The following is a 23,998-nucleotide window of genomic DNA, read 5'->3' as shown; positions in this document are numbered from 1 at the left end:
AGGAAGCCCGATGGGGGAATCAATCCTGGGACTCCAGGATCATGCCCTGGATGGAAGGCAGGCGCTCAACCATTGAGCCATCCAGGGATTCCCCCTCTTATCTATTTAGTACGTCTCTTCTATGATCAGAGAAATTGTGGATAGATTTATGGAAAGTACATAAATCTGGTAATGACGGTGCGCAACTGATGACACTCAAAACTATTCTTGTTTATTAAGTTCAAGGTGCTTCTTATAATTAGAAAGATTCATAGCACATGAATATGCAGATACAGCTATAGAATATTATTGTCCAGAGACAGAATACTTTAGTATGCTGTACTTTGCAAAAGGAAACTCAATTGGAAATCTTCAAGCTATCAAAGAATAGAGTGAGCCTAAGAAAATATCTAGGGAACAACATAAGAAAAAAATATCTAAGGTTATGACATGAGCAAACATTTTTTCTTCTTCTGAAAAGATGATCTTTCAGTTTTCTGTGGAAGCAGATGTTTTAGATATGACCTTCATGTTTTAGAGGTAGAATATACTATCTATTCAAGACAATAGAATGGCCTTACTTGGAAATGGGTAATAAACCCAATTATCTTTTAGTGAATCCAAGTGATATAACCAATTGGTGAATGCCAAACCCACTGCAGACCACTCCTTTGTGTCATTATAAATTACTATAATGTCTGTCACTATAATTCTGCACCTAAATTGATGCTTAGGGAAGCATTTGGAGTATAAAGTACCAGACAAACTATTAGGCAGTGAAAATAAAGCCACATGCAACAAGATGCTTCACTTCTGGATACTTATGGTTCTCAAGTGGGAAGGAAGTTCTTGGAAAGATGGTTGGGGTCTTTCCCTATGGTTGGGACTTCCCAAAGTATAAATTTCCAATTCCCTTTAGGACTTTCCCCCTGCTTTAGGTGAAAATAATGTGAATTTCTTAAATGTCTTTTCCTGTTATCACCAATTCCTATGGCAACTCCTTTACTGATATTTAACTTAATGGGTCCCCTCCATATACAGTCCTTCCCATTTATAGCTAATGCCAATATGCCAGAATCAACACACATGTGTATTTTATCTTGCTATTTAAAATCTCAGCAAATTTGGCTAGAGATAGATGGTTGTAAGACATTAAAGATACAGAGTTTGAAATAATATGAATGCCTTTCTTAGTGATAAGTGATTTAAAGTTGATGATATAGCATTTCCTTTCCTGGGGACAGAGAATGTAAAATCTATCAAACTAATATGGAAAATCTCTTTTTGTCCAGCTTGTTTTCAATACTGTTGAGCTAATCTATTTTGTGCATTATCAATGCTACCAGTGTTTTCATAGGAACGCTGTACTAGCTCCCACCGACTGGCTTTCAATTTGGAGATTGTCTTGTTTTGATTTTCTATCTGGCAATCAGAAGGCAAAGGACAGACTGCGAGGGTGGATAAGTGGATTAAATGAGGTACCTGTAGGCCATCCAAAGAGGTGACTGTAGTATGTGTCCTGGAAACACCTGTCATGTCCTCCATGTTACGCTTCCCTATTGGAGAATTGACCTGTCCACAGAAGGTTGGCCTTACTTGGCTTCTTTCAAAGCTTACTGGACTAGAGGTGGATTCCAGACTTGCAGTGGGCCACATCGGGCTTCCTGGAATTGGAGTGGAAACCCTCAAGCCTGAAGTGAGTAACTGGAGAGTGGATTGGTGGGGAGTGAAGCCTCTATGAGCCATGGCTCTGGTGGGATCATGAAGGGTGATTAAAAAAGTAAAGAAGACTGGATGCAGGAAGAAAGGAAGGGGCAGAGGGTACCACAGAGAAGAGATCATGTGGCCTGAGAGGGAGGGAGAGGCCTGTGTATGTGTGTGTGTGTGTGTGTGTGTGTGTGCAGGAGAGAGAGACAGAGATTGAGAGAGAGAGAGAGAGATTATTTACAATTAGTCATTATTTTTAAAACACTTAGAAAAGAGGAGTCTGGCACTTAAGAACCATATGGTTAAACAAAAACAAATATAAAGATGCTTATTTATATTTATTAAGCTTATAAAAGATTTCTACTTTAAATACACATAAATATTCATGAGGATGAAAGAAAAATAAATGCATTTCATATGTTTAAACCAAAAGAGGCTCTGACAAATAATTTGAAACATATTTTTCCAAAGTTTGAATGTTGTCTCATACAGCCCAATAATATGCTTAGGAAGACAATTTTTTTTCCTTGTATCCAAAAGGCTAAAACTTTCTTTTTTGGGGTAGGTGAAGGGAAGGGAAGTTACTAGGTGACTTTTTCTATCACTCCCCAAATGCCTTCTACCATGAGCCTCTCCTTAGTACTTCAACCAGCTTGGAAGGGCTTTTTGAGTTCTGTGGGTTGGACAAAGATGCAAATGCCAAATAACAAAACCCATAAACTGACTCCAAGTATATTATATGCTAATAAAGTAACTTGGCTTTTGACTTAGTCAATGAGAAACAGTTATTCCCTTATGGCCAGCCAGTTCTGATTGAAATATCCTGCTATTAGTGTTTGCCTATTACCAAGACATTCAAGGAACATTCTATGTGAATCATTTCAATAGAAAGGGAATAGCCAATCCCATGGGCTGTGGTGCAAGTATTACTTTCATAAAAGGAAAGAGCCAGCATTTTCTTTGAGGGGCATTGTTTGCCGGCTGAATGTTTTAATGTAATTGATCTAAGTCTACAAGAAAACTCGCCCAAACAAAGCTACAGGCTTCTTGGTTTCTCGTCTGTTCAAAAACCACATCAAAAAGCACCCCTTGCCTTCTCAAATAGAAGGTAATCAGAGTGGTCCTAACTCATTTTACTTTATAATACTTTGTCTATCCTCCCCTATAAATGTGCCAGGATCTAGGTCCACAGCCCAAACAAGTTCCTTTGGCTTCTTGATGGAATTAGCAGGCAGCAGAGCAGCCCAGGGAATTGTGGATTGAACAAAACATGGAAAGATCTAGCCCACAGTGGAGGGAGGATAGAGGGGGGAGAGGTAGATGGTAGGAAAGAGAAAGGTTGCAGGTAATGGCAAAATGGCAGCATGTATGTTAATTTGCCCTTCCTCCAAAAACCTCTTTGTATAGTTGAGACAGCCTGCAATTACTTCTTCCTGCCCCAAATGTGAAAATGTGAAAAGGTCTTTCTCTCTTTAAGGAATGGTCTTTCTGACTCTGTGTGAGGAACTCACACTCATCTGCAATTCCCAGGCTCAATGACAAATCTTCCTGAGCCCCTTCCCCTCTTACCCCACCAGGCAGAAGTAACCATCCTCACTTGTGATTCCTCATAGCATTTGCTTTTTCTAAAAGCCCAAGTCAATGAATATGTCTTTATAAATGTGTCCATCAATTACTTTGTTATAAATAAAACCATTCTCATAGTACCTTTCCTCTCTCTTGAAGTTTTGTCTCATTGATTACATGTTTTGAGCACCTCTTTTCTCTATTTAGGTAGGTTTGTCTTCATATTCCCTGCATGCCATACAGTGCTGTACATGTAGTAGTTGCTCACTAAAACTTGAGGCATAGAAGGCAGGCAGGAAAGGGAGGACACTGAATTACCATCAGGTTATCTCCTTATTTCTTATAGGTTAAATGATAATGTAATTAATTTCCCCAGAAAGTTTTAGATGTTTTGTGACACAAGCAATTTCCCTCAATCAACTGGCCTGAGCTCCAGGGCACTGAGATCTGATTCAAATCCTCATTAAGTTATTCTAAATGCCCAGTTTCTATGCTCATTGGTAGGCTCATTCCTGTGGACTACTAGAAGTACTTCCTGACTAATTTCCCAGCCTCCACGATAGTCATCACCAGCTAGTTATCATCATAAATACAGTCTTTTCTGTAGCCTTCTTTAGTGGGTTCCTGTTGCTTAGAGACAAAAGCCCACACCTTTCATGTGACAGGCAGGGTTCCCCATGTTCTGGCCCCAGCCTTCATCTGCAGCTTTGTCTCCCGCAAGAACCCGCTGTTCACCCTAACTCTGGTCTCATCAGACTATTGTGATCCACCATCTAGGATTCTTAGCCATCCTAATTTTCAGAAGGGAGTATCTCTCCCCACTCCAGGTTTCATGAGGAAGAATGAGGTCTCTCAGCTTCTCCAGGGGCCCTGAGCCTAAAGCCATGTGTGGTGGGGGTGGGGGTGGGGGTGGGGTGAAGGCTCCTTGTGGAATGCTGCCTTCTTTGGGGGAGCCATCAAGCCCATTTGACCAAGAGACTTAAAGCCATACCTGCTAACTTGCCCAACAAAAAAAGTGATATTTTGAGTCCCATTGAGTACTTTTTTTTTTTAATTTCTCCAATTGTTCAGAGTTTGGATGAGGAAGACAGATGCTAATATTGTGGCCCCTCAGAGACCCCAACTCAATCTCCAAATTCCAGTTCAAACATTACTACTTCCTGAGGCACTTCCTAGCTCCCTTAGGTAGTATTAATCATTTATTCCTTTGCAGTCCATTGTGGATTTGTTTTTCTTTTACATAATTTTTGGCAGGTATTTTATTCTGTCTTGCTTTCATGAAAGTTTCATCCACTAAATTTTAAAATTCTTGGAATAGAACCCCTCTTCCTCCCTTAGGCAATATCCTGGTTTCCAAAGTGCCTCAAACATAGAAGGTAGTTTAAATACTTGTGAAGTAAAACAAAAATTAAAATGTATAGAGTCTGGGGTCTAGACCTTGGGCAGGGACGGGAATAAATTGGTGGTCATTAAGGGACTGAGTGCCATCTCTCAATATTAGTGATGTGTCCTGCTGACAGTAGAGATGATAGCCATAAATGGCTTAAAAGTGGCTCCATGCTGGCCTTTCATAGGCCTTCACCAATGGGTCTCAGCAGTAATCAGAGACCTAGAGAAGAAGATGCTGAGTCACCCAGGTTGGTGCTCATATTTCACTTGTCCATTTGGATTAGGTCTGGATGAGTCCAGATTCTTAGTGACTCAAAGAGCCAATTTCGGTTCAGCTGTCTTGTACTTTTAAATTGAGGCCTCATTGTTTCTCAGAATTGGACCCAGCTGGAGTGACAACATGTCCTGGCCATCGACGGGCAAAGATGTAAACAAAGGTTTACATTCTTCCCTTTGCTGGAACAATAGCCATGAAAGCTATTATTTCCTCCAGATGAAATGGGTAGAGAACTGCATGACTGAAATGGAAGCCTAATTCCCTCCGACATGTTTGATATGATTCAGCAGCTAAGGTGCTGTGGGCTAGGAGTGACCTTCATTCACCACCAGGGTTTTTAAAATAACTGACTGCCCTATCATATATGAGACAAATGTTCTGACTATTTGGGATCTAGTAATAGTATTTAGTCCAATTTCTGACCAGTAATTGGGAGAAATGATACATTTTTATTTGATTATCTGGCATCTTTTCTAAAAGACAGTGTGTCAAGTCTAATCAAATCTTTACTGTGACTAAAGGCTCAGTTAGAAATGAATGACAACATCACGAGGAGCCTTCTTTCCCCTGTTTCAAGTTTCTGTGTGGATGGAGGTCTGTTAGTAGAGCACATCTAGCCTCTTGCCCTTCCCTTACTCTTCGCCACATATAAAACTGAGCAATGTGATCAGTGATCGCTAATGTCTGTCCATATTTCTTGGTTAGATAGAGTAAATCTACTCAAAGACTTCCACTGAAGAGAACTTAGCTTCTTTCTTTCTTTGGATCAGTGCCAGTCAGTGGCTGTTAGTAAAGATGTCTTTTGTAGATACAAATTTCTTCTCTGGTTGGCTGTCTGGAGGCTGGAGTGAGTAGGCCAACCCATTTGGCCCTCACACTAAGTCTTTATTTCCAACAACTTCACCATTAATAAAAATGATATTTTGATCTCCATCTGCCTGACTCTGGGGCCCAACACTCTCTGTCACTTCCAGTCTCGTCCCATCAAGGGTGAAGTATAATTTACTGGGCTTTCTTGAGCTCCAAAACATGAATTATAATACTCGTATTTCACTTTCTGGCATTCACTTTGCAGCAGAGCATCTAACAAACTCAAGCCTCTGGTTCAAACTTGTGAATGTGAAATTATTTCCCAAGTACAAATATGGCCTTCTCTGAAAGACAGTTTTGTATTTATGTTTTTTACAGCTCCTCAAAAGGAAAAAGGAAACAACAGTGACAATCTGTTAAAAACCCTAGTGACAAATGCAGCCCAAACAAGGTCACTTATGAATTTCTGGATTGCTCCAAGTGATCTCATGTAGTGAAGCCCACTCAGCCAACTGGCTGAAGGCAGTTTCTTTTTCTCTTATGGGAAACAGCAGTTGTTGAGCACCTACGAGGTACTGGGCAGCAGTCAGGCGGATCGTACTTGTTTACTCAGTCTGTTCAACAACCCTATGATAGAGATATCATTATCCCCATTTTATGGTTAAGTAAACTGAGGCATAGAGAGTTAATTGCATATCTGAATTGGGTTTAAAACAGGGGCCTGCTAGGAAAAGCAGAGTCTGCACACTGTACTCTACTGGACTCCACTGGGTTGTCTCCCACTTGGAGTGACCATGCTATTTATCATACAAACACTAGGATGCTTTTCCAAGTGAAGGGGTCATCAAGGTTTTTCAGGGTTGACAGGTATAAGCCAGAACTATCTGGTCTTGGACAAACCAGTACATATGATCACTCTACCTTTCTCATGTCTTAGCGTCTCAAACTTATTTCTGGAAGATTTTAAACATGGACACCAGCCTCAATATTTAGAAAGGGGCCTGAGTTTGCTTGCTGTTCCTTTATTGCATCTCCTCCTTGCTTAATAAGGCCAAGACCCACTGTTGCCCCTCTCTGATTCTCTGTGATCAGGTTTCCAGTTCCATCTAAAACACAGCTATTCATTATTAGAGATATTCCTTCCTGTTAGGTTCTCAGAGGGATGAAACTCCAGGGAAGGATTAGATCATTAAGCAAAAGAAAATAGCATCTACAATCCAGCAGCACCTGCATAAATCCCGTAGGGGGAAAATATCGATTTAAAGTTTTTCTCATTCTAGCATATCCTTGATGGTGCTGAAAATAAATCCCGTCTACTTTTCTCTCTTATAAATAAATGCCTCATTACATTCTATCACTTAAACACATTGGGATGCCATGATGAAGAGTCAGCAGACAGTCATGGCCCAGGGGCATCCAATGGTCTTTGGGTCCTTAATCACTCACTCATTATCCTACTCTGTCATGTTTGTGTGAAAGATCCACTCGGCTTATTCCTACTCTGCCACCAAGAGTCGTTTGCAGTAATAAGTGTTAATACCATCATTCTAGAAAGGGCACTACCCTAATGTTATATACAAGAAAATGGCACTCTAAGGACTAATTCTAATGTACAAAGAACTAGTTTGTGCCTTGAAAATTATCACCAGGAGGAGGTGTGTAGAAATGCCCATTTCAAGTTCTTAGCTCTCCTTGATCAGTTTCTGCTCTAGCGCCTGGCTTTTTAGCATAGCATGCATCAGAATCACCTAGGGAGCAGTTAAAGCACACCCTCAGCTCCCGTCCCCCCACCCTGAGCTTCTTAATAAGTAGATCTAAAATGAGACTTGAAAATGTGCGTTTCTAACAGGTTCCCAAGTAATGCTATTTGCTGCTGGTCCACAGACTACACTATGAGAACCATTGCCCCAGCATTAAGTTATAAGTAAAGGAGACTTCCAACTATGAAAAGAAGTGAAATCTAAGGTGTGTCCCTTGTAGTAACTTAAGATAAGAGCCCATGGAGTAGGACTGAGACACTCATGTTAGATTTTCAGTAGTCTATTCTAAAGTCTAAACCAGGAGTCAGCAAACTTTTTCTGCAAAAGGTCAGATAGTAAGTATTTTCCACTCTACAGGCCAGACAGCCTCTGTTGTAAGTCCTCCCCTCTGCCCCCATGGCATGAAGGCAGCCATAGACAGTGCACCAAAGAATGAGCATGGACATAGCCATGTTCCAATAAAGCTTTATTTACAAAGACAGATGGCATGCTGGATTTGACCCATGGCCTGTAGTTTGCCAACCTTTGGGTCTAACCAATGTGATAAAAATGATTCCCATGAGGCAACATCTGCTAGTTTGCCAAGCCTGAGTATGTCTCAGATCAATGAGAAACTAACCAAGCTGGAAAGCTGATTGTGTAAGCCAAGCAGTGACATCAGTTTAGTTGTACATGGTTGATAAAACATTGTCGGGCAGCCCCGGCGGCACAGCAATTTAGTGCCGCCTGCAGCCCAGGGTGTGATCCTGGAGGCCCAGGATCGAGTCCCAGGTCAGGCTTCCCACATAGAGCCTGCTTCTCCCTCTGCCTGTGTCTCTGCCTCTCTCTCTCTCTCTCTGTCTCTCATGAATAAAGAAATACAATCTTAAGAAAAAAAAAAAAAACAAACCATTGTCCTTACTGGAAGATACATGCTTTTCTTGCAATTCAGCCCCAAGAACCAACTATTTCAAAATGCATGGCTTCCCACTTCATCCTATTTCAGCAGGGTTTCACTGTACCACTGAATATTATTTACCTATATTTAATGTATTCTCTACTCGGTACTTTGCCTAGAAGTAAGTAATATCTTTTCTGTGCAGCAGTATCATTTTTGAGTTACTAATTAATTCATATTTGTTTTCCATTTGTTTTTTTTCTCCAAAAAGACCCACTGAGCTGTCGTTTCTCTGGAAAAATTTGTGTTGCTGGCCTGAGGATGAACTCACTGAACAGCTTTTGTTAAAAACCTAAGCTCACTAGTGTCTTGAAGAGAAGGTGGTGAAGGCAAGTGTCTCTGATGGGGAGGAGTAGGAGCAGATGACACAGGGAGAAGGGACTCACAATATCCCTGTTGGTCAGTTCCTAGGTTTCTTCTTCTTCTCCTTCTTTTTTTAAAAAACATTTTATTTATTTATTCATGAGAGACACAGAGAGAGAGAGAGAGGCAGAGAGAGAAGCAGGCTCCATGCAGAAAGCCCAATGTGGGACTCGATTCTGGGACCCCAGGATCATGCCCTGGACCAAAGGGAGTCACTCAACTGCTGAGCCACCCAGGCATCCCCCTAGGTTTCTTCTTACTGGACCTGTCAACAGCATTTGATGCAGTTGGCCATTCCTTCCTCTTGGAAAATATGTTCTTCATTTGGCTTCCAGATAGCTCTCTCTCCTTAGCTCGCTAGCTGTTCCTTCTTCGTGTTTGCTGATCCTTTCTCATCTCCCTGACCTCTGGTAGAAGAACTGTCTTAAGAATCATTCTTGGTCCTTTGCTGTCCCCTTTTCTCCTCTCTCACACACTCCCTCAATGACCTCACCCACTCCCATGGTTTCATACACTGGTTACCCACAGACAATTTCCATAGTTACATCTCCAGACTGAATATCTCCACTGAACTTTAGTCTGGCACAATTGTACTCCTCTTGACATTGCTACATGCACTTTGAGATACCTCGGATTGGCCATGCCCAGAGTCAGCTCCTGATACTGTCTCCTATCTGCCACTCCCATCCCAAGGTTCTTCCTCATCCAAATAAATGGCAATACAGTTTTCTAGCTGGGCAGCACCCCCAAAATTGGAGTCATCCTGGCCTCACCTTTTCCCTTTCACAACTTGTGTCTAATTTAAAGGTAAATCTTGCCTGCTCTGCCTTCAAATTATAGCCTATATGATAGACTTCTCACCTCCCCAACTGCTACCACCCCTTGTCAAAGCACCACCAGGTTTTGCCTGGATTATTGCCATGGTCTCTTGACTGGTATTTCTGCTTTCACACCTGCTCCTTGTGTGGGCAACTCAACGCAGGAGGTAAGGTGATTCTGTTGAAACATACAAGAAACACTCCTTTGCTCAAAACTGCAAGCTACTATTTCATCCAGGGTGAATGCAGAAGTCGAAGTTCTTACCCTCCTCACTGGATCTGGCCCTTGATCCTTCCCTGGACTCCTTTCTTGCAACTCTCCTCCCTGTTCCTTCCACATGGCCACACAGGCCTCCTGATGTTCTCCAGTCATGTCACCCACATTCCTGCCTCAGTGCCTTTTCACGGCTGTGCCAGAAAGTCTTCCCCAAGGTGTTCCCTAACTTGTTTCATCACTCAAATGCTTCCTTTCAATGAGGCCTTCTCCACCACTCTGTTTAAAATTATAGCGCCTTCCTTGCACTGCACACTGCCCCCCTCCCTGCCTTTTTGGCTTCTCTGCCTTACTTCTCTCCCTAACATTTATCACTATGCAGTACACTACATATTTTACTTATTTTTTTCCTGTTTCCTTCCACCCAAATGAAAACTCCAGGAGAGTGGGATGAGCATGGACATCTGGCCTGAGAGGGACTGCCCTGAAGTGCACCCTGGGGCTCTGCTCAGCATTGGAGTTCCAGAGCCTTCTGCCTGGGCTGGGAGGGAATGTGCAGGCTTGGGCAGTTATGGCAGCAATGGCAACCTTGGCTGAGGGGAAGAGGCCCCTTCCTAATTTCCCAGGGATGCTACAAGGTTGAGAGAGAGCGAGAACAGGCAGGAAGGGAGAGAAGGAGAAGACAGGAATGGAGCAGGGAGAAGGGGAGGGATGAGAAGGGGAACAGAGGGAGGGAAGAGAGACCTAATAAAGACTGAGACTGAATTTCCCAAAACTAGATGGAACGGGGGCTTGGAATTGGATCTATTTGTTTTATTTTTAAAGATTTTATTTATTTATTCACGAGAGACAGAGAGAGAGGCAGAGACACAGGCAGAGGGAGAAGCAGGCTCCATGCAGGGAGCCTGATGTGGGACTCGCTCCCAGGACTCCAGGATCATGACCAGAGCCAAAGGCAGATGCTCAACCACTGAGCCACCCAGGCGCCCCAAGGAAATTTTTTTATTATGTAACATTTCTTACATACTTAAGTTTATGAGCCATAATTCATATCCACTACGACAGTCCTTATTACTTGAATAATGGAAACAAGTCCACAGAACAAAATAAATCCTGTTCCATGCATGCCATGCAAACCAAATCTAGGAACAGAAAGGGTGAGAAATTTCTACCTCTCCCCAAACTCCTGATGTGGGCACACTATGCTTAATTGTCTCTTTCAGAATCTCCCCCATGATTTCCTAATAAATTCTGATGTGCACCCGTGTCGGTTCTCACTTCCTGCGTTCTCCCTCTGGGTGGAAGCAATGCTGTTAATGAGGAAAGGTTCAGCTCAGATTTGTTTGATGACCAGAAAAGCTGACTCTCCAGTCCTCATTCTCCTGTTTTAGCAAAGGCGCACCTGTTGTTTTTATTTTTTCCTCCTCCCTTGCTCCAGCAGGAATTGCCCACAGAACCCTATGTGGACGCCAAGACGCCAAGGCTCATTAGCCAACAAGAACTGTTGATTCCTCCTCTTCTTGAGATTTAAGACTTCAGTGTTTGCCTATGGGGCTGTGGCCTGTGGAACTCCATGCAGCTTTTAGAATCTGGCCTCCTCATGGAACAGGGACAGCCTGTTCAGTGAGGGGAAGAGCTGCTTGTTTGTTTCAGCTCCAGATGCCCAAAAAAGAAAAAAAAATCAACCGTTTGCCTATTTGGCTGTTATCAGGGCATAACATCTCTATTTCCCTCTTTTTTCTTTTCTTTTTTTTCTGCTTAGGGGTTAGTATCTTTAGCTGAAGGTTCAAGGTTAAAAGATTTGTATTCTGTTAAAATCTATGACAATTTTATTACTGATGCCTTGGGGGCACTATTTCTGGTCACTTTTCAAGCCTATATGAAATACACTTCACTCTCATAGCGATCAGTTTCAAATAGTATTTGAAAGGATCCAAATAGTATTTGAAGGGATAGGCATATTATTTTAAATTCTAGGAGGGGGTGCAAAGTGTCCTATGACAAATTCCCTGGCCTAACAGGCAAATTAAAATCTCAGCCCACTTTTCTATTAGACCCCTAGAGAATGAGATACCTTATCCTCTTTAAATATATCACACTGTAAAATTGTTGATTATAGCAGAAAATATGCAGAAAGCACACGTCCTGCCATTTATTTTATGTTTGCCTAACTTTCTAAAGTTAGCTATGCACTTCTACTGAATGGTTGATCCTAATCTAGACTGAAAAACATCCATGGGCAATTATCACTTTAAATAAGTGGGGGAAAATCAATACTTATTTCTTTTTCTGTGTAAATGGAAATAACGAAGCCACGATGACATTGACTGCTGCAAAAAAATACACATCCCTAGACCCTCTAAGTTCATAAGGTGGAAATGATTTAACAAGAATCACGATGCCACAGGAGCACAGTCAAATTTCCAGAATAAATGTTTTCACGCCCATGACAGTCGGAAGTATTCGTGATGGTCTTTGCCTGTACTCGTTCCTATTCATTTATCTTCCCTAAGTCTATGTGTTATTGCTTTATTATGTGTCCTTCCTTTGTAGCTTTTAACATCTAAGCTCCTCTATTAAATTTTTATGTCAGACTGGATACCAGAGTTAAAAATAAGGCCAGAAAAACATGTATCGATGTTTACAATTAATATTTATTGAGCACCTACCTGCATGTACCAGGCACTGTGCTACGTTTGCCGGATGACAAAAATAAGTAAAACTCAGGATCTGCTCACAAGGAGCTCACAATCTACAGGTGACGGAGGGGCAGGCAGGTGGACAGATAACCAGTCTGCCCAAAGGGGCAGCGCTGCGACAGAGGCTTACACAGGGCGCAGTGGCAATACGAGTTACGTGGTGAATAATTGAGCCTACAAGAATCACTGTGTGTGTGTGTGTGTGTGTGTGTGTGTGTGTGTGTGTGTGTATCATGATAAGATTTCACAGGAGAGAAGATTTTCAAGCTGAGGCTCAGAATGTAGGTTTCTGTCAATAAATAGAGTTGAAAGAGGTTGGAATTTCAGCAAATGTCAAAACAGGAGGAAAACACATCTGACAAAGTATGTCATTATATCATTGATGGGAAATTGCAAGTAGCTTGGAATGGGAGGAACATAAGGTCCGCATACATTATGGAAGAAGGAGAAAATAGAAAAACAACAGATGAAAAGATATGGAAAGACTTTGCTTTTAGCAGTGAAAGTAGGAAGAGGTTGGGTTGCATTAAGAAGGTCTATGTTATCATGAGAGTAATATATCAGATCTGACCAAAACCAGCAGATTTTGCTGACATTGAGACCAAAAGGCCAAATGTTTGGAACCTCAGTCTTTCTAATCTGAAAAGAGATTTTAGCATTCTTCCTTGAATGTAAGAGAACCTAAGAAATCTTATCAGAACGGTGGACAGCTCCCCAGGTTAACTCATTTGTTTACAAGTACTGTCCCTGTCCCCAAATAAGTCATTCTAATACATAATGCATTTCTAAGGCATTTCTCTTTTAGGAAAGCACTCCTAACTTGAAAAGGAAAATGACTCAGATAGACAAGATAGGAAGATACCCAGAAACAGGTTTCACTAACATTAGTTCTACTCCCCCAACATTATTCTTTTGTCTCCATTATTGTCTTGCTTGACAAAGTGACTTTTTAGTGCCAAGCATGACAAACATTTTGGTAACAGCCAACTTGCATCAGACCATTTCAAAAGATGAAGAGAGGGCAGATGTTTACACTGCATTGTCTTCTTCACACAACCTATTCTTTCAGGGGGAAAATTCTTTAAAAGGCAGAGAAAACTTCAAATAACATGTTCCACTGAGAGCATCTAAAAAATGGCAGGGCATCAGAGTCCCAAAGTTAACTGATCATGTATTTGTATTTGTATTTTGGATAGTCTTTTACTTGATTGGTTCAGTCTACAGGTAGTAAAAAGTCTGAATGATTGGGGGGAACAGGTGAGAGCATCCACCGAAAGCAATGAAATGTCCCTGATACACATACAACCTGCCCAGAGGAAGTTAAACATCCTTTTCAAGTCATGTGGTTTGAACCTAGGGCTGTCAGTCTGTGGGAGTATAAATTCATACTTCCAGGTCTCCCTGGATGAAGTTCTGCTATGATCCTTAACTCGGCACTGTTATTGATCTCATGGAACAGTTATGGGCTCAATGATGAAATTTTCATGTCATGGTTACCCCAATGCATTTGAAGATGATTCAATGATCAAAAAAGATGCCAGTGATGACAATTGAACGTCCCTTTGCCTTCCCAGCCTCCTTCATATATTCTCAGGCATAGGATGACAAAGGGAAGTCCACAAGTCACATGAAGAAAGACTGTAGCCATGGGTACATGATCAGGAGCTTCTCTGTTTATCTTCACCCACCACACCCTGGACCATCACTCTGCCCTATTTCTTCCTCATGGTTGCTCCTGTGAATTCCTCCACCATCTTGCCACTAACCACTGTCTTCTGCCCAAAGTTCTGCAGCTGGTGAGTTTCAATTGAACCAATGTTCAGCCCATGTGTGACATGGAATTTGTGTTCAAATAGTTGTTGAATAAAGTAATGATGCCCAGACTCTCCAATTTGGGTTTAACAAGATTTTAGGGGAGTGCCTTTTTGAATGAAATAATGCTTCCTTATGTGGGATGAAAAGAGCAAGGGTTTTGGAATCACGTCAGCCTGGTTTCAGCCATGCTGTGCCACTAACTGGATTTAGAACAAGGGCTTAATTACTCTGAAACACTGTTTCCTCAACTATAGAAAAAAAAAGGAAGATAATAATCCCTACCTTGAAGTGTTTCTGTGAGTTTTAAAAGAGATAGTACATATGAATGCCTAGCATAGTGCCTGGACATACCAGGGCCTCAAGAAATGCTTATCTCCCTCCTCCTTGTCTTATGTGGGACTTTAGGATGATAAAAATAGGGAGTAACTAATCTCAGATGTGGTTGGAAGTCTTAGAAAGAGATAAACAGCAGTCACAGGGAGAGATAGCGTTAGCAATTTTTAAAGGAAATGAATGGTTTTGTGGTTAATTTTCTTGGTTGGGGTTTAAGAGGAGATTCATGTTGTCTATTAATTATACTTACCAATTGGGTCTAATTGGCAACTACCCCAAAATGAATAAAACAAGCGGGAGTCAAGAGAGAAAAACGGCAGGCATCCTGTCAAAAAATAAAATCTTTGAAATTTCTACAACCCAATGGTTGAATATACATTTTATTAAAGCAGACGGACTCACCCAATTTATAAATTTGTACTTGTGATGGTAATTTAAGTTGCACATTCAGACTTTAGCAAAGCATCAAACAGCCTTCTGTACCAGCCATGCCTGGTTGCATTGCTCCTTCACTTGTTTGGGTCCTTCAAATCAGCATCCCCTTTGCTGGAGGAAGCATTCCCTCATTATTCTATCTTAGCCTAGGTAACTGCTCTGGTGGTCAAAGGGTTAAATGAGGCAGTCCACGTTGAGGACTTGTCAAGACGCTGAGCCCTTAGTAAATCCTCAAGAAATACTAGCTGTTGTTATAGTGATTGCAACAATAATTATGAATTTGATTCTGTGTTTTCCAAGACTGAGCAAGAACTAGATTGTCTCCTCTCTCCTTTTAAAAACACTTTTCTGTTTTTTTGAGATATGTGTCCTGTTCTCAGGTGATTGGCTTACTTTTGACCTAAAAGGATTATTTTTTTTTATCCCCTTGGCTAATGTATTTAATTTCTTTTCTCTTTATAGAGGAATTGAAATCAATGCCAACGTGTCATTCAACATGCATATTATTTACTGAAAAGATTCCCTCATTACCCTCTCTTCTTTCTCTCATTGCCAAGAAAATGACTAATTAGGCAGATATAGCTATATATATATATATATATATATATATATATATATATATATATATATAATCTATCCATATCATAGATCTACCCCTTCCTTCCTTCTACGTATATATGTATGTATCTATTTAACTACAGAAAAAGCCACCAAATCTATTTCATTATCATAGGTTTTCTTACTAATTTGGCTATACTATCCCAAACTGTGAAGTAAATTTAATTGTAATTTTATGACTCTGGATTTGTAATTTACCAAAGAAGCTAGCTTGGGTTGAGATGATTCAGTATCTTATTTCAAGTCTAGGCCTCAGGAGAGAATCCCACAAACGGTTCTGCTTCTGCCTCTCTTGGTTCCTTTCCTAGAAATAACATTTACAGGCGCCTCCAGATCCTCAAACCAGACTTCTAGAACAGCCTCAACTGGGGGCGGTGGTAGGGCAGGGAGTGGCTGGTCGGTGAGAGACATGGTAGGGGCTTATCCACTCTTATGGAATATTACTTGGTGATTCCTCAGTGCCCACAGCCTGGCAAAGCTGCCTTGTCATAAGAATGTTCTCCCTAGGGAAAGCACAAAGCAATATCCCTCGAAGCACAAAATGTAAGAGTTCCTCTGGATTCTTAATAGTTTGTAAAATAATAAGCCAAGAGTAACTACTGTGTATTTTCCAGAAAGTTACCAATTAGCATATTCCTGAGAACATAAATTCAGCTTGGGAGCATACACCTCCCCAGGCCTCTCTACCACCATGTACAACAATTAGACTGCTTGCTAAATACTATGAACAAAGCTCCAAATAGACAACAACACAAACCCTCCTGGAAATTTAGCACAAGCATTTGTTTATTGAACCAAGCACAAAACTGGCTTAGCTGTGCCTTCCCTGCAGAGCGAATGGCACACTGGTATTTTCAGTTTGTTTCTCTTTTCCTTCTAGTTACCAAACCCTAATGAATAAAAGTTGAGATGACATTTTAGTGAAGATTAACTAGATTTGTTGAAGATATATGCATGGTTGACAACAGAAATGTCTAGACCTCTGGCGTCTGTCAACTGTGACCCCAAATGTCTCATTATTTCTTTGATTACCCTTCTGGGAACAGTGGAAAAAAGTGGTCTTGAGGGGGACAATGGGGAAATAAAGGGCCAATGATTTTGCATCCAATGAGGCTAATGCCCTAAGTACTCTGCTTTCATTCCTTGTTGAGGTACATGGAGAACCTTTCTTTATTTGAATTCTTCTGGTGTTGTGTTAAATAGAGTAAGAAAAGTACCTCTCGAACTAACGCAGCGACTATGCTGAGCAGCAGACTGGGAGTGTGGTGTTTTGAGCTCAGCTAAGATCCGTGCCCTAATGCAGAGTATGAAAGAGGTAGGGCATGTGACTTTCTCTAAGGGGGTTTTCTTATCTGGAAAGTGAAGGCAATGAACTAGGTGAAAAAATATATATACTTATATATATGATAATAGTATGTATATATGGTTATACAGAATCCCATGAGCATGAGTAGCTTTGCACCTGCCCCATCTGTACATCTCTTTCTATAGAATAGTGCCCCAGCTCTCATATATTATTCTATAGTTTACCTTCATATCCCTGTCAAGGAGTGTCTAGAAAAAGGAGACAATGAAACATATATTATCTTTTCCTTATGATTCTGATGTTTGTGTTTCCTAAAAATCTAACCCCAGTTCACACATAGACCTTATTTATATTTGCAGCTAAAATAATGCAACTAGATAGGATATAAAATTTAATGAAAGTAAAGCAAATTCAGTTAGACTGCACGCTATGCACTGTTTCTAGATGTTGAAAGCTTTTATCTACAGGGCTCGCGATCCATTGCTCACATTCCACGCATCAAAATCTTACCTAAAATACCTCTGCCACATAGCCCCTTGACCATTCCACCCAGGAATACTCTTTGTATGAATTTCTCTTGTATTTTATGTCATTAAAGGGCACTTAACACTTGCTGCTTAGTATAATGCTGCTCTTTGTATCCTGAGCTGAAACAGCCCAGTGGTGGGGGCTCTGACGCAGGCAGACTTTTCGGGTCAGCCTCTTATTACCAGGCTGACGTTGGGGCCATCACTTGACCTCAGTTTTCTTTTTTGTTGGTGGGGATAATAAACAGTACTCACTTCATAGGGTTGTCAGAAGGAGTAAATCATGATTTCTTGCAAAGTGTTTAGAATAGCACTCAATTAAACACTAGTTGTTGTTAACTTATTTGTAAAACTCTAAGTTCTCTGAGCACACAACTATGCTTTATTTATCTTGCAAACCCTGCAGTGCTTTGTATACTATAGGCACACAAGCCAATACTGGTAGAGCCATAGAAATACTGTCAAGGGGAAATATAACAGACAGAGCAATCATTATTTATTGTAAGTGACAGATATTTGGAATTCTCATTTTGCTACATTTTGAAAAACTGAAGAACTTTAAGCCTGTGTTTTGGCTCCATATGAAGCATCTTAAAGGGAGAATGGAATAAAAAATGCAGTGGGAGCCACTTTTCCACAGTTAGCACCACAGACAATATCCAACATGAATCAGCTGTTGAATGAGCTATTGTGTGACCCAGCCCCATCTCAGGGAGGAGGACTCTGGGAGAGGGGAGCTGGACTTTGGGGTGGCCAGGAGCATAATGAAGGGGAAATGAACAATTACAGCTCTACTGAACTGTACTCACAGTAAATACATAAAATCAGGAAATTTTCAAGAGCCCCATTATACCAGGATGTCTGGTTATGGTTAAGGATTGGGAATAAACTTGGGCTGTTTGTCATTCACTAAGTCCCAATAGGGAAGATAATTTTGCTTCTGGTTTCAACTACTATCAAGTGTAAGCATCAGATCTGTTACATTAGTCTCATATATTTTTTAAAAGATTTATTAGACAACGAGAGAGAGAGAGAGAGAGAGAGGAGAGAGAGAGAGAGAGAGGCAGAGGGAGAGAGAGAAGTAGACTCCCTCCTGAAAAGGGAGCCCAATGTGGGGATCATGACCTGAGCCAAAGGCAGATGCTTAATTGACTAAGCCAGCCAGGTGCTCCAGTCTCATAATTTTTATACACATCCTTTATGTGTGATTGGACAATATTATTTTCTATGTTGTGTCTTTAATCAGCCTCTTCCCTTAGGTTTCCTGACTGAACTCTTTCCTCTTGTCTTAGATGAAACAGAGGATCCCCAGCAGGTTGAGTGAGCAAGGGAACACATGGCGGTACTGGCTCCTTACCCAAGGTCAAGAATGATATGCACACACTTGAGGGAGGAAAGTTCTAAACTCATACATTACATGGATAGGCTATTGCCAAAGGTTGTCTTCCTCCCTCTTTCTCTCCCCCTGTCCTTTTATCCTTTCTTGCTTCCTTTCCTCAACTCCTCCTTCTCTCCTTCCCTTCCCCCACCCTTCCCCTCCCCTCTTTCTCCTCTCTTCTCTTCCTTTCCCTCTCCTTCCCTTCCCTTCCCTTCCCTTCCCTTCCCTTCCCTTCCCTTCCCTTCCCTTCCCTTCCCTTCCCTTCCTTCTTTCCTCCCTTCCACTACTAAAACACCAACATTAAGAAGTATTTAAAAGGTAGAAGTGGAACACATCAGCTCTCATCATACCTCCTCTACCTCAGGTTTCATTCCCTATAAGCTGTGACTATTAATTATTCATGTGTGTCCTTTCAGATATTTTATAAGCATATATGTATATTTTTTCAAATTTTTATAAACATAAATTTAATCATAAACACACAGCTGTACTGGCTTACAACAATCTTTTTAACTTAGGAAAAAAATACCCTTAGATATCTTTCCATATGAGCCCAAACCAATCTAATGCATTATTCATAATAACTTCAGAGTATTTCACTATATGTTTACATATAATTTAGTCAGTCACTTACTCATGAATCTTTGTAAACATTACTGTAGTAAATATGAATAGCATAAATTCTTAGATGTAAAAATATATGGCCAAAGAGTGTGCACATTTAAAATTTAATAGGGGTGAAAAAATAATAAAATTTAATAGGGGTAGCCAAATTGTCTTCCAAATAAGGTTGCCCATATTTGCACACAAAATAATGCATATTTTTATATATATTTATTGACAGTGATATCCGTAAACTTTGTTTTTTGCCAACTGATAGGCTGAAAACATTTCACTGTCTTAATTTTCATTTCCTTAATTTTGAATAAGGAAATTTGTACTTTCTTCTCTGTGATCTTCCTCTTGATGTATTTTGCCCATTTTGTTACAGAATTTTTCTTTTGGATTTGTGGATATTCTTTACTATGGAAATTAGCCCTCTATAATGATTGCAATTATTTGCTTTATTTTATCATTTGTTTTTTGAGTCAGTATTTGCTAATGGGGTTTCTAAGCTTTGAATTTGTTTCCTACAGCAACTCAGTTTGTGTGAATGTCACTGTAGCTCTGAGTTTGGTATTATTAAAAGAAGAAGGGAAAAGATACTAGGCCTGGCAGAAACATAGCAGTTCCACATATGTAGTATTCAGAGAGGAAAGGTGAGGTTTGTTTTCAAAGCACTTGCCTATGGTTTCACTAAATCTGTAAGGCATTAGATCCTCCTACCTCTATTCATTTAGCAAGATAGAAAGTAAATTCCAACTGTCTACAGCTCTGCCTTTGGGATTTTATTGAATAATACGAGCTAAAATCAAACGAAAAACTAACTAGGGTTGGATAAACAAGGACATGGGTATCTCAGTCCAAAGAAGACCCAATTCACCATTTATTACAAGAAGCTTCATGAATTTTTTTTATAACTTTCAGTATCAGCAAATACTCTCAATTCTATATTTACTGACATTCGAAACATTTTAAGAGCCCTTCAGCTGTATCTTGCCAAATTATTAGTCATTACTTCAGGGTTATTAAAATGTAAAAATGTCATATTGGATAATTGGCATAAGAAGGATTTCAATCCTTGAGAAACTCATCTGTTCATTAGGTCTCCTCAAGTGTTTCCTCAACAGAGTGTGGGGGGGATGTTCTTAATCCCTAAGACAGCTCCTTAGTCCTTTTCTCTCAACAGGGCTGAAGTCCTTTTGTGACTTACGGTTTGAGAGGCTGACCAATCTCCATCCTCCTGCCTATTACCAAGATTACAATCATGTGTAGGTCATATAAGAATTATTTTCCAGGATTTATCTTTGAAACATTTGTATCAAGAGTACAGTGTCATGGAAACATGGAATCTTTCCTATATATTTTTAATATTTTGGGATTTAAAATGTTACCAAATGATGTGCAAAAAATAAGTGACTCCACTAAGGATCCATTATGGAATGCACATGCATTATGCATTAGCACAGTGTATGCAATTACTTGGAGGCCTATGGGATCTGTTTGAGTTAGCTAACTTAAGAAGTTAACTAAACCAGAATGATCTAAAATAATCTCTATAATTTTAGGCATCTTGTCTCAATCCAGTTTCAAGTGGAAATTGCAATTTCCAGAGCCAGTGCAAGACTTCTCCAACTACCGATCCCAAAAGGACTTCCAGGTAGAGAGTGAAAGAACATGGTATGAAGCATGCACTATAGGAGTTGTTTGTAGACTAGGCTCCCCAGTGAACATATTGGAACCATGACAGGCATGTCTTATTTATGAATGGCAGATACGTTTTACCTCATGTGACAAATCAGCCATTCCTTAACAACAATCTGAAAAGCTAAGCTGAAAAGATATGGCAAAAACTGCTAGCTGTACCCTGATAATTAATTTTTCCCTTTCTTCATAGGTGTGAAAGGATTTTAGCTCCTGATGTATGCGCCCAGGATTAAGACTACATTTTCAAATCCCCTTTTAGCTAGGTGTGAACATGTGACCAAATATTGGCATGTGCGACAGAAGCCAAATGGTGTGTATGACTTTCTTATTGTGACTTCAAAGGGCAGAAGGGCATGACTTTCCCTTGCTCCTTTTTCCTGATTCTTTCCGGCTAGAAAGTAGATGTGATGGCAAGCTCCCATGGACCAGGACGACAGGGATGGGAAGGGCGAATGAAAGAAGGAATCTGAGTCCTCAATACTGGGAGACCTCTACATTAAATCTAGACTCCTGTTCAGAATAACAGATACATAAGGAATAAACTCCTGTCTCATTTAGGCATCCATTGTTTTAAGTCATTGTTACAGCAACAGAACCCATGTCCTAATGAGTGCAAAATTGTTCTGAGCTGAGTCAAGGCTCAATGGAAAAGTCACGCTAGGTTTGCAATGCCTGCTATGGGCAAGGGACTTGATGGTTTCCTGAAAATTCTAACCTCTTACTGTATGGATAGTTAACCTACTCCAAAATGGAAAACTCTCAAAAACACCTTTCATGGCACTCACACGTTACAGCTTTCCTTGACTATATATATATATACATGTATATATATATATATATATATATATATATATATATACACACACACACATATGCCAGTCTCCCTCTCTGCTATAGTTAACCACCTCAGGCTTAGCCTTTCTGTATTTGGTATAAACACAAAGAAATGAGACTGACTTCACAATCATAGTAAGAATAAAATAAGGAATATGTATAGTATTTAGGATATACTATTTATTATATATAAATGACTACAATCCTTTAAAATAACCCCCCCCCCGGAAAACTATATGCTTATTTCAATGATGCTGCTATTACTAAAATATTTTTGGATTTTTTTTGAAGTTGAAATTTACACATTTCTTATGATAATAGGACTCGATCAAATCACTTAAACTTCTTTCATGTCAAACCAGCAACTCCTTATTGGGCACTTACTATGCACAGCATTGTTAGTTTGAGTGTCAGAGAGGTTGGTAATCAATCAAGGATGTCAGTGGTACTCTTCAGACAATCTATGTTAAATTTTCTGGGTAAGATGCTTTCATGATTTAACAATATAAAAATAATACATATAAAGGGTCTACTATAGTCCAGGGAAATGAGAAGGATACACCAGGAATGAAATGTGAATTTTCAAAAAGCCCTGCTTCGTGGAGTTTTATATCATGCATTTATTCATTCACTCAAGATTTATATTACTGCCCTGCTCCCTTACTTCTCCCCAAATTCTCAGTCATTTATAGATTAAAAATTAGAGTCCTCTTTATATTCAATTTTGAATTCTTTATTCTACTAGAAACTTGATTTATTAAAACATTCCCTGGGCAATGCATTCTACCAAGTAGGCTTTCCAGGGGCATATGGGTAAAGCAACCCCATCTCTGCCTCTGCCCCCACATGAGCTAACAACAGTGGACAGTAGGATTTCTCTGAGTATCAAGGACTCTGACAGGAGAGCTCCCAGCATCGAGCACATTTCTAGAGTCACTGAGCCTGAAACATATAAAGCCGTGGTGCTCAGAGCGGGCGCTGCTGAATTGGGACTACTGATCTGATTTACCTCATGAGTCACTTCTGCCCATTAAGCAAATCGGTGTGTCTCTTCAAATGAAAAACAGCTTCCTTACAGCCATGATGACAGAAAGGTCAACTCAAGTCCATTTGCAGTTTTCAACTACACCAAGAGCTCAGACTTAGACAGTGACTTTAGTCCTCACCCAGGAGAGAATAGACTTGGAGCAAATGAAGTCAGATAGAAGGAAGAACTTCCCAATGGCAAGTGAGGTTGAGATCTGAAGGGCATGCCAGGGCTGATAGCCAGCTGATGCTGTTGGTTTAGGAAACCAGTGTCTTCACCAGTTGTTAAAGATTTTAAATCTCTCTGCCGGCTTGCTATTGCTGCTTCTTCTATATGTCTTTAGACTAGAATATTGTGGGTGCGGCCTTGACAAATCAGATATGGGCTATTGGAAAGATTTGAAAAAAATAAACAAAAAGAAAACTCAAGGGAACTTGCTTACAGTAGCAAGTGTTTCCTGAGGGATGTGATAGGCCTTTGGGCCAGGCAGGTATTCATGTGAAACTGTTCTGCACAAGGTAGAAAATTAACATTCCAGCCTCTTCTCTCACGCCATTCGGGAGCACTAGAAATTGTGTCAACTCCGATACCCCCTGATATATTTAAATGCTACCTAGGGGAGGCAGTGCCACCCTAGTGGTAAACCACTAGAGCCATGTTTAAGCATTATCACCCAAAATGCTGGTAAAGGGAGCGGGATATGAAAGATGCAGTCATGAGTACTTACTTCTGTTGATGGAAATTTCATGGAAACAAAATGCTTTAAATTGATGTGATGTCATAGAGATGAACTTTTTAAAATAAAATCGCTTGGAGCCAATTGGATTTTACCAGCATTGACTCAATCTGTGCATTAGAATGTTCATGTGGCTCATGTATCATGTAACTCAGTGGCAAGG

The 23,998-nt window shown here is 40.3% G+C and overlaps 1 protein-coding gene across 1 annotated transcript in view; it reads right to left on the bottom strand.

Annotated features, from left to right (window-relative positions):
- LOC121482350 (transient receptor potential cation channel subfamily M member 3-like) overlaps positions 1-23,998 on the bottom strand; it is a 67,913-nt gene that overhangs the window by 5,590 nt on the left and 38,325 nt on the right. Inside the window, exon 5 of the mRNA XM_041740255.1 lies at positions 14,918-14,992. Within this exon, the coding sequence (XP_041596189.1) occupies positions 14,918-14,992 (75 nt within the window). The remainder of the gene's footprint in view (positions 1-14,917; positions 14,993-23,998) is intronic.

The sequence above is a fragment of the Vulpes lagopus genome, chromosome 2 (assembly GCF_018345385.1).
Source record: "Vulpes lagopus strain Blue_001 chromosome 2, ASM1834538v1, whole genome shotgun sequence".
NCBI lineage: Eukaryota > Metazoa > Chordata > Mammalia > Carnivora > Canidae > Vulpes > Vulpes lagopus.
Note: the sequence above shows the minus strand (reverse complement) of the source record. Positions and strands in the feature narration are given on the sequence as shown.